Source organism: Oncorhynchus nerka, linkage group LG5, assembly GCF_034236695.1.
Source record: "Oncorhynchus nerka isolate Pitt River linkage group LG5, Oner_Uvic_2.0, whole genome shotgun sequence".
Taxonomy (NCBI): domain Eukaryota; kingdom Metazoa; phylum Chordata; class Actinopteri; order Salmoniformes; family Salmonidae; genus Oncorhynchus; species Oncorhynchus nerka.
Window position 1 is genome coordinate 26,659,637 of NC_088400.1, and position 12,184 is coordinate 26,671,820.

The following is a 12,184-nucleotide window of genomic DNA, read 5'->3' on the forward strand; positions in this document are numbered from 1 at the left end:
TAGAATAATAGTGACGACATCAAAACCATGAAATAACACATATGGAATCATGTAGTAACCAAAAAAGTGTTAAATCAAAATATATTTCAGATTCCTCAAAGTAGCCACCCTTTGCCTTGACGACAGCTTTGCACACTCTTGGTGTTCTCTCAACCAGCTTCATGTGGAATGCTTTTCCAACAGTCTTGAAGGAGTTCCCACATATGCTGAGCAGGTGTTGACTGCTTTTCTTTCACTCTGTAGTCCAACTAATCCAAATCCATCTCAATTGGGTTGAGGTCGGGTGATTGTGGAGGCCAGGTCATCTGATGCAGCACTCCATCACTCTCCTTGGTCATATAACCCTTATACAGCCTGGAGGTGTATGTTGGGTCATTGTTCTGTTGAAAAACAAATGATAGTCCCACTAAGAGCAAACCAAATGGGATGGTGTATCACTGCAGAATGCTGATGTAGCCATGCTGGTTAAGTGTGGCTCGAATTCTAAATAAATCACACAGTGTCACCAGCAAAGCACCATCACACCTCCTCCAAGCTTCATGGTGGGAGCCACACATGCGAAGATCATCCGTTCACCTACTCTGCGTCTCACAAAGACACGGTGATTGGTTCCAAAAATCTCTAATTTGGAGTCATCAGACCAAAGGACAGATTTCCACCAGTCTAATGTTCATTGCTCGTGTTTCTTGGTCAAAGCAAGTCTCTTCTTCTTATTGGTGTCCTAGTAGTGGTTTCTTTGCAGCAATTCGACCATGAAGGCCTGATTCACTCAGTCTCCTCTGAACAGTTGATGTTGAGATGTCTGTTACTTGAACTCTGTGATGCTTTTATTGGTGCTGCAATCTGAGGTGCGGTTAACTCTAATGAACTTATCCCTTGCAGCAGAGGTAACTCTCGGGCTTCCTTTCCTGTGGCGGTCCTCTTGAGAGCCAGTTTCATCATAGCGCTTGATGGTTTTTGTGACTGCACTTGAAGAAACTTTCAGAGTTCTTAAAATGTTCCGTATTGACTGACCTTCATGTCTTAAAGTAATGATGGAATGTTGTTTATCTTTGATTATTTGAGCTGTTGTTGCCATAATATGGATTTGGTCTTTCATCAAATAGGGGTATCTTCTGTATATGACCCCTACCATGTCACAACACAAACGATAGGCTTAAACGCATTAAGAAGGAATTAAATTCCACAAATTAACTTTTTACGAGGCACACCTGTTAATTGAAATGCATTCCAGGTGACTACCTCATGAAGCTGGTTGAGAGAATGCCAAGAGTGTGCAAAGCTGTCATCAAGGCAAAGGGTGGCTACTTTGAAGAATCTCAAATATAAAAGATGTTTTGATTTGTTTAACACTTTTTTGGTTATTACATGTTACATGTGTGTTATTTCATAGTTTGATCTCTTCACTATTATTCTACAATGTAGAAAATAATAAAAATATTTTTAAAAGCCTTGAATGAGTAGGTGTGTCCAACATTTTGACTGGTACTGTATAGAAAACTCAAAGCATACCTTGTTGATCCATTAGAACTGCAGTAGCATGGAAACGAAGTCAGAGGGAGCATTAACACTGCCTGTTGCTATTAAGCCATTCCTGCATTGCAGAGTACACATTCCACATACTGTACCTGAAAATACCCTTTAGTTTGTAATGACTTAGATGGAACTTAATTTTTCATGATATGATTAAGCAGGCACACTATCTTCCTTCCTGTGTACTAGTATTTATAACTAAGTAGCCTACTTTACCCAATTACATGTTATACAACCACACTTGGAACGGCTTGGCTCGCTTGACCTTCTTGGGCTGCGCTGCCATTGCAAACCTCTGTGCCATTTTCTGCTGTGTTACACAAGCACATTACTCACATCAAGGGCTTTATTATGTCTAGTGAATAAGGCACCTACACACCCAGTGGATGGCCCGGGCCAGGTACTGTTATGTAAAGGCTGTTCAGCTGCAGCTGTCTAAGTGCAGATATGTCAGCCCAGCCATTTGCTTCTATGGTCAGAGTGTTGAAGGGTTACAAACCTTATTAAATGCTAGGTATTATTTATTTTTGACAACTTAGTGAATTGAGCTTCACCTCACTAAGAAGTGTGATTCTACAGTTTTCCTGATGTCCACAGTGTCCACTTTTTGACTACTGGACCGTACTGACAGTGACCGGGCTGAAGAGGGGTATTTGTTACATCATGCACATAAAAGCATGTACAGTGCTGTGAAAAAGTATTTGCCCCCTTCTAATGTTCTCTACTTTAGTATATGTTTGTTTGATACTGAATGTTATCAGATCTTCAACCAAAACCTAATATTAGATAAAGGAAACCTGAGTGAACAAATAACACAACAATGACTTACTTATTTCATAAACAAAGGTATGCAACACCCAATGCCCCTGTGTGTAAAAGTAATTGCCCCCTTACACTCAATAACTTGTTGTGCCACCTTAAGCTGCAATGACTCCAACCAAATGCTTCCTGTAGTTGTTGGTCAGCCTCTCACGTCGCTGTGGAGGAATTTTGGCCCACTCTTCCATGCAGAATTGCTTTAACTCATTTGTGGGTTTTCAATCATGAATTGCTCATTTCAAGTCCTGCCACAACATCTCAATTGTGATTAGGTCTGGACTTTGACCAAGCCATTTCAAAACTTCACATTGGTTGCTTTTTAGCCATTTTCATGTAGACTTGAGTGTGTGTTTTGGATCATTGTCTTGCTGCATGACCCAGCTGCGCTTCAGCTTCAGCTAACAGATGGATGGCCTGACATTCTCCTGTAGAACTCTCTGATACAGAGCAGAATTCATGATTCCTTCTATTAAGGCAAGTCTCCGGGACTTGAGGAAGCAAAGCCTCCCCAAACCATCACACTACCGTCACCATTATGTCTGGCGAAAACTAAATGTGAAGATTTGGAATGGCCTACTCAAAGTGCAAATCTAATCCTAATTGAGATGTTGTGGCAGAACTTGAAACGAGCAGTTCATGCTTAAAACCCCACAAATATCACTGAGTTAAAGCAGTTCTGCATGTAAGAGCGGGCACAAATTCCTCCACAGCGATGTGAGAGACTGATCAACAACTACACATGTTGTATTCGGCGCATGTGACAAATACAGTTTGATTTGATTGCAGCTAAAGGTGGAACAACCGGTTATTGAATGTAATGGGGCAATTACTTTTTCACACATGTGAATTGGGTGTTGCATAACTTTGTTAATTAAATAAATAAAATAAGTATATTTTTTTGTTATTTGTAAACTCAAGTTCCCTTTATCTAATATTACGTTTTGGTTGAAGATCTGATAACATTCAGTATAAAAATATGCCAAGACAGAAAATCAGACAGAGAAAATACTTTTTCATGGCATTATACTTCCAGATGACAAAAGTGGTTCGGAGAGGGGAGATAACCGAGGCACTGACTCATGAAATCTCTTTTGTGTTCCACAACCTTCCATTTCAGCCCATGGGTTAAGTTCGTGTGCATGGGGTGTTTTGTTGGAGGCACAGATCACACATTCCCAAGAGTCAGGAATGTTTCAGTGGCAGAGATGTTTCCTGTGTTTCAGCTCATGTTGATAGCCCTCTCAAACGTTGCTTTTGAAAAGCCTTTGCAATCTAATGGCCCCCTCATCTGGTGTTTAAACAATATGTATTTATTTTAATTGAATTAGAGTAGACAAGTGTAATGCAAGATAAGACTATGGCCACATACACAATACAACTTGTACAACTGATGTAAAATGCATTTGACACAATGGTTGTGATACAACAGTCTGCCTGCACAAAAATCATTACACAATCATTGGGTGGTGTCTCCACATTGCCTGTGTAAAAATGTTTTTGCGGACAAACTCTCTGTTGTATGGCAACTGTTGTCATATGTTGTAAACTAGGATGTGTACTCTTTAGTTTGACTATTCCTCATCACAGACAAAGCTTTGAGGGATACAAAGACAAACCCTGCAATATCCGCTGCAATATGATAACCATTATACAACACTTTGATTAGGCACATTAAAATAGCATGCATTTATTCGCAGCAGCTTAAGGCTGAGGGCAGGCTGTCTGCACATTACAAGCACAGCCAGCCCAGTGTGACAGCATGGAAGTTTTGGCAGCATTGAAGCGATAGGAGACAGTATCGAAGCCAGAGCCCACCCTCTGTGCCATCCATCCACTGGCAGCATCTCAGAGCTACCAGCCACAGGCAGCAGCATCTCAGGGCTATACATGGAGCACCTAACACTGCATCATACGAGCTTGTGGCACACACAGTCACACACTTCTCACATGGGCACACTCTAGCCCTTTGACACACTGCCCCCTCTCATGCAGTTTCCCACACTTTACAATGGACGATCTAGCACTAAGTGTGAGTTCTGTCGTCACATCAGCACACAGACAGGCACTTAACCTCCCAGATGCCTTTTCTGGGTAAGTTAGGTAACCAGTTTTCCCACAATGCACTGCTTTGCCCTACTTCTGTCAGTGTGCTACATGTTTTATAAAATTGGGGGAAGGTGTATCCGCCAAGTTCCAATAGCAACCCCTCTAGTGGCCTTATCATTTCAGTTACATAACCTTACTTGGCGTGTAACATAGGACTAGTGTTATGTGGCCAGTCTGGCTAGGGCACGCTGATGAGGGATCTGTTTTAAGGCATATGCTGAGAAAGAGTATCTTTATACTCTCTAGTTCCAGTGGGGCTCTCAGTACAGTTGAATAATATCTGGCTTAGTCGCTTCACACCTTTGAGATCCCATTTGTCACTCACTAAAGATTGTTTATGCATTTTTCTGTCCTGAACAAACAAAGCATGACACATGCAAAATAACAAAGATGGGGGGGAGTCCTTGCCATTTTGGCACGATTCCTGTACCGACTGCTGAAAAATGCCCTCTCTCAAAGGCAGACAAGATACCCTGATCCTCTGCAGATGCTAACCCCATTTCAAAGTTTACGTAACGTCTGACTGCCCCGTTATGTAAGCCCTATTAAATATATCCCCATGGCTTCTCCCTCCCTCACTCCCACCAGACTGCTAATTACATTGGTGCTACTTGTCCCCTCTTCCTCAGAGTCCATTATCCCTCCCAGTCAGGGACGTGCGGTTCGGTATGGGTAAGGTCATCTCCTCCAGCAAAAAGGCAGAGCTGCAGAATGTGGGGCAGTGGGGCAAGGGGAGTGGAATAGTGTTTCCTTCCTCCTAAACCGTGACCTACATTCACACTGTTGTGTAAAGTCAATGCAGCCTTACATAAGCTTTCTGTTATGTCCCAACATTCTAGACGTTTCTAAAGAGCTATATTGATACTACTTTAGACTAACACGTAACCAAAGGAGAAAAATGTTGAACACGGGACGAGACAAATTAAAGACCATCGGTTTAGCTCTTATTCCACTAATTAAGAGCCTTTTTTATTCAGACGTGTGTTTTCTGTACATTGTATAACATTGCAATGACTACATTTCCATCAAAACAGAAATATAACGTCAGATAAGATGCCTACAACATACATTCCATTTTTTTTGTAAAGACATACAGTTCGAGGCAATTATACCTGTGTTATACAATCACCCAAAAAAGACTTCATCCGTGGTCACCTCATCTCCATAGAAACAAATGACATGTCCATTTGAATTAGCATGTTCTGTGGTGGAAGAGCTACAGGTCAGTGTGACAGAGGTAGAAGGCTTCAATCATTAGAGCAAGGTTCAATGTGGAATTCAAAAAGGACAGGAAGATTCAACTACCGTTGAATATCTATTGTTTTGGCATTTTCTGATGTAAATGAGAAGAATGCATCTTTGCATAGAATTTGGCTTACATGCAACAGCCATATCAAATATATAGACATGCAAATGTGTGATGTTGGAGAGGAAAAAGAATCTACTTGAATTGACATGCCAATCAATTCACTTTTATCCTGACATTTTTTAACTCAACCAAGGCTCAATGTTGTTGTTGTATCTGAAAGTCCAGCTGAAAATACTCAAATTGTGTTCTTGCGTTGAGATGATTTTCATTTAGTTGGGATAAAATACACAATATAATACCAATATCTGTAACAACAACAATACTCACAATCAACCAGGACTGGAATTGTTTAAATTACTGTTTTTCTCCTCAGTAATAGTTTGGAATTTAAGCCAAGTCTTCCTCGGTGGAACGCTACCTTGAACCCTGAATTCTGCTACATAGTTTGAGCTTTATGGTACTGGCATCATGGAAGAAATCCAACTTAAGGCACTAAATGTTGAAAAAGATTAGAAATCACTGAGTGTTTGATGCTACCGTTTATGAGGACTGCCAGTGGACAACAACTGGAATGACAAGATGACCGTTCAAATGTCAGAAATAACTATTCCAACTCCTTCATGAGCTTTTAGAATGGTTAGACTGCTGCCTGTTTCATCTGACTGTAATGTGTGTTCGGAAAATAATTTCAGAGTGTTTTGGGCTTAGGTCAGGACAACCTAATGCAAAATGTTTTTCTAAAACCAAACTGAGAATAGTGGAAAGTGGTAAGAGTGGCAAGGCTGATAAATCCTGCACGCTCTACAAGTTGATATTTCCCTCGTCTACAGTTATTTGCATGTTCACATTCATGTCGTTGTCTTTTGTATGCAAGCCAGGAATCACGCTGCACAAGTGGTAACCATTATCACTCTGAGTTTGTTCGTCACCTGCGTCATCTCTAATTTATGACCATATAATGTTGCAAATAAGAGACAAGGCAGCCCTATATGAATACAATAACTTACACTTGGCCCTTGGAATACAAAATATTATTGTTGTTCATTAACACATTTCCACAAGATTTAACAACAACATAACCATCCTGGTTCAACATTGTCTGTATAAAAAGGTGATCATCATAACATAAAAATAACAGCAGAAAACTTCTTTTTTTTTTTTTTTAAGTGTCAGACAAAGAATCATGTAACGTCCAACAAAACAATAAAAAGGTTTTCCTTTCTTAAAGGCAAATCCCACGACCCATCTTTGCTCACCATGTGAGTATCACTTATGCTGCTGCTGCAAAGTAGGTCATGTAAATAACAATACACATTCCATCGTAAGTAGGAGATCGCCCCATTCAACTGGAGGTGTATCACACTCATCTCCACCAGAACAGGGAGGAAATCCTGTTATCTGAATGATAGAGTTAAAGCAGCAGCAGATCCTGTGCTGTACCGGCATTTTGTTAACTAACTTTCTACATTTTCAGGGGTTTTGGTTTTGATAATATGTCATTTGTGGTGGTTAACAAAAAGTTATTTATGTAATAGTTTAGAGTTTGTCATCCCTCCCAGGCATGTAAACATGTTACATGCACATGCTGTGTTTATAAATAATAAAGAAAAACTAACTAACTTGTCTTCAAAGCACACTGATTAAAAGATTCAGTCCATAAATATCCTCTTCTAATCCTTGGAAGGAAGAAATAATCAGCATCACATTTTGGTAATCTAATCAAAGCCCACTTGCCAATAACCTATTTACGCAGAAGGCTTTTGTTAACATTTGGTCTTTCTGACAAAACAGACATCCACATGGAGGAGATGGATGGTTGTGTGAGGGTTGGAGTCACCGAGAGGAGCGGTTGCGGGTCATGAAGAGGAGTACTCTGCGGATGCCACTGAGTCTGTCCTTCAGGGAGGTCAGGGCAAGGAAGGGCAGCTGGGCTCGACCCTGCAGAGGAAGGACTGCCAGCAGCCACCAGCACCAGGACGGCCCATTGGGGCTGGCCTACAGGGGACAACCAGAACAATCTATCCATAACCTGTTCAATACAAACTGTGTCGTATCAAAATAGAGTGAACACAAATACGATCTGTATCCAGAGTTCACATATTTACCTGTGGTTCAGAGTTTTTCTCCGGCATGGGCCCAAAGTGACCCACGATCCTCTCCATCTGTTCTGCTCTGAGGGAGTTGACCCAGATTAAGGCCTGGTCGTACACTGCATCATGGAGACTCTGCAGCTCCTTCTCTGTCACACCCTCCACCTATACAGAACAAAAACAGCCTTTATTAGCACAGCGAGATACACTAACACACTTTAAACATGTTCAAACAAGTTCAGAGAACATTCATGCAAATGCTTGAGTTTATGTGATTAACAAATGACCTTAATGTCTTCCAGGTATTCAATGTCTGCTGTGTTGTACCCATCTCTCTGGTGGTGCTCAATGACTTTAAACCTTCTTTTCCCGATGGTGTCAACAACGGAGCGGCCATCTGCAAAGAATTCCACGTTTCGGATCTCCAGGAGGCAACCGTAATCTGCAAATCTATGGGGAAGGGAAAAAAGTAGATATGGTAAGCAAAATAAGACCAAAAATGTGCTTAAGGCATTCACAGGGGGACCAAACAATAAAATAGGCTATATAAACTATCTGAAGTTGCTTATACAAAATGACATGCAAGACCTGCTCAGTTCTGATAATACCCTAATGCCCTCAATGGGGACAAACAAGAGAATTAACCCTATTGGGCCAGACAAGAGAGTTGACCCAATGGGGCTTCTGAGTTGTTAACATGAACTGCCAGATGATGCCGATGTCCCCTGTCTGACTGAGGAACATGCAACACAATGTCTCTCTGCTTTGTACAGGCTTTACTCACCCTTTGAGGTTATCATCGAGGCACATTCCAAACTGCTTGGTGCCCATCTCCATACACCTGCGGATCATCAGCCGGTAACAGGGCTCAAAGACGTGAAGAGGGCATGGAACTGTGGGGAAGGCCATGGTGCAAACAAATATAGGCACGTTCTTGTTTAGACTGCAAAAGAAGAAATCAAAGTAGATAAAATGATTAGTTTGAGGAAATAATATATCCAAAGTTACAGGTGAAGAAACATAAATGCCATGTTACATGTCTTTGTTACACAGTACTGGATCAATGGGGTAGTGTCTGTATGCTGACGTGATTCTTACTTCGATAAGTCTGCAATCTCCTCCGCGTTGACTTTCTGCCTATCTATGAGCTCGGATGGCAGGTACGTGCAGATGAGGTTCTCCACCAAGACAGTCTTGTTGTATTTACTTTCTGACAGATACTCTTTCAGATCCATCTTGCAGAGAGGACACTTGGGGTTGTAGTCCAGACATCGCTCGAGGCATTTCAGACAGAAGGTGTGTCCACAAGGAGTGGTGACTGGTTCATAAAAGAGCCTAGGGTATACCATGGAGAGAAAGGATACTCAGAACGTCTCACACTACTCTAGTGTTGATTACTTTCACGTTCTTATTTATAGTGCATTGCATGTCAATTAGAATGTTTGATAATGAAATGTAAGCTATAATGGTGAAAATAAGGCTAGATGTTTACCAATTCATCTTTATTGCTTAATACTATCAGAAAGGAAGATTGATATCTTGTGTTCACTTGTAAAATAACTGACTTGTATCAGGCTGAGGAAATAACTTTTAATCCTAGAATATCAGAATCAAAAGCAGAACACTATATTACTATCCTTAAGTGGCAAATACTACAATTTAGCTACAAGTATTCTCATGGATGGTAGTACTCACCTCATACACAGAGAACACTCCAGGTCAGTGGGGTCTATGAGGCCAGCAAGCACTGTACTCCAGGAAGTTGCCTGTTCATTCTGGGTCACTTCTGTAAAGGAGAACCATTTGAGTTAGAATGTGAATCTCAACGACTACTTCACTTACAGTAGACATCATGCCAATAAAGCTCCATTGAATTGAAGAGCAGAGACAAGAGGCATTTAAACTTACCATATCTGGAACGCTTGCAGATGTCGCTACTGTCCAATTGGCTGTCCTCGGACGAGCTACGTTTGAGGAAGACGCTCCTGTTGGTGACGCTGGGATGGCAGACATTCACCTGATTTCCTCTTTTCTTTCCGCTGCATGTCTCAAACGAGCCATCTGTCTTAGATTCACTCATCGTGGGCGACAACGTCAACTTCTCGTCAGAGGCCATGATATTCTTGTATTCCTGTGAGAAAGGGTGATGATAGGACATTTTAGTAAGTTCATGAGCTCAACTCCAGGCACTATATGATAGTACTGTATTATATAGAAAAACTCAGAAGATAGATGACTTCTCTTACCTTGTAAGATGTGGTGATGATGCAGCTTGAGGTGTTCAGGGCGCCACCTTTAAATCTACTTCTGGAAGATAGTAGACTTGTGCAGTCCAGGATTCTTCTGTGTACTTGATCAGTGACAGGGGCCAGGAGATCACTCAGAATAGTTTGCGCCTCTGTTTTTGCCAGTTTACTCTCAGGGTCTAATGCAATGACGACCAGGTACTCTCTTAACGCTTCTTCACATTTCCCCAGAGTGACAAGAGCTTGTGCTTTTCTAATATGTCCCTGGAAGAAAAATCATGTTTAGTAATCAGTACAATCCTACAATTTCTTTGCATTGTGAAGTTCTGATGATAGATCTAAATTAAACATGGCAAAACATCCAACCCTCACCATGGACCAAAGAGGCATGAGCTTGCATGCCATCTCTGCATCATGGAGGGCATCCTGGTAATTCTTCAGACTGGAATTGATCTGTGATCGGTTGCTGTACAGAACATGGTCCCTTGGAGCTGGAAAATAAATACAACATACTGAAAATGATAATCTATTAATTATTCCATCATTCTATCATTGAATGTCACACAAGACCAGTGTTCTTTAGATCACAGTGAAAATGTGGGGATTTTTGATTGTTGTTGTTCAACATTTGAAGAAGTATATGTTTAATCAATAATGTCAGTGGAACCAATACTCCTGTGTCTACTGTTGAACTTGAATTACCCTTGAATTTTACTGTTTGTTACACGATCGCAACAAAATGCCATGGCTCACATGTCACTCAATGTTTGGTCGCCAAGCCCAGTGTTTCCCAAACAACCCTGGCCTAGCCTACATAACATTGTATTTAACCTTCACACGCTCATGTCTGACAAAAGCACGATTCTCTCCTAATTAAGGGGTTATAGCCTAGTAAAACAGGATACATTGTTATAATAATTTCCCCATAGAAATCTTACAATGTAGCGCAGTTTACACCACACGCTGCTGATTCAGCTGTCAATTAAACCAGCCCATGGGCACTGAAAACAGTACCCTACATACTGTTGCAACATTGCATAGGATTTAATTTAATTTAATTCCATTTAGAACATTGATTTAAATGAAAAGGTAAAATGCCATACCTATTTGTATTGCTTTGTTGTATTTTTCCAAAGCAGAATCCGTTTTCTCTGAATATAGTCCATTCCCCTCACGTCTCAGATGAACAGCAAGTAATTGAACTGGAAACCACTTTGATAACAAGTTACTAAGAACAACATTCACTCTATAATGGTCCACATCATTGAATTTGGTCATGTCATTGCACTCTTTGCAGCAGACAGGCGTTTTTTCTCTGTCCAGGCACTTTTTGCAAAAGCAGTGTCCACAAGGCAAGGTAACTGGCTCGTATAGAAATCTATAACATATTCTGCAGGTAAATGCATCATATCCAACGCAATAAGAGTTCGTCTCCTGCCTGTTGCTTTGACTGTGTGTCCCATAATTTATTTTAATACTGTTAGAGAGATATTTAATAAGATTCTCCAGATGGACTGGTCGGAGTCTCTCGATTTCAGCCGCTTTTCGGTAGATTTCGAAAGCTTCGTTCAATTTGCCAGCAAATGCCAGGGCATCGGCTCGTTTCACCAACATATCTTGCTGCTTACCAGGGTCACGGAGGAGCAGCATTTGACATTCGTATATGTCTGCTGCGAGCCCGAAGTTTTTAGATTTAAACGCTTCTACCGCAAGAAGCAGCATACAATCTGTACTATCCGTTCCCATGATGACTGCTGTTGTGTAGTATTGTCGCGAAATTAATATTTCCTTTTTGGAAGTAACAGGTCGTTCTCTATTTATCTCATTTTCTGAGGTCTTCGCCCCTGTTCAACTCACTACTCAGACGATATGATAGCACACCATAAATAATATTCTCACTTTTTTAAATAAATAAATAAAAGTTACATAAACTGTCATGTGACCACAGCCAGCTGTTTGTATTGGACAGGTTTCTAACGCGGTTGCCTAATAACAATTCAGTTGTAACAGAGCGTCTGGACTGAAGCGTCAATGTGCTGAAATGGGTGTAATGCGTAATACTTGTATAGATGTACGTAGGC

At 40.9% G+C, this 12,184-nt stretch overlaps 1 protein-coding gene across 1 annotated transcript; it reads right to left on the reverse strand.

The window, feature by feature from the left end:
- Nucleotides 1–5,390: 5,390 nt before the first annotated feature.
- LOC115129290 (LON peptidase N-terminal domain and RING finger protein 3-like) lies at nt 5,391–12,051 on the reverse strand. Its single transcript, XM_029659475.2, has 10 exons — nt 11,207–12,051; nt 10,476–10,594; nt 10,104–10,367; nt 9,766–9,988; nt 9,553–9,643; nt 8,956–9,192; nt 8,642–8,800; nt 8,145–8,307; nt 7,873–8,022; nt 5,391–7,762 (listed from the first exon to the last, which is right to left on the reverse strand). The coding sequence occupies exons 1-10, from the start codon at nt 11,847–11,849 to the stop codon at nt 7,601–7,603; spliced, it is 2,211 nt and encodes a 736-aa protein (XP_029515335.2). The 5' UTR covers nt 11,850–12,051; the 3' UTR covers nt 5,391–7,600.
- Between the last annotated feature and the right edge of the window lie 133 nt (nt 12,052–12,184).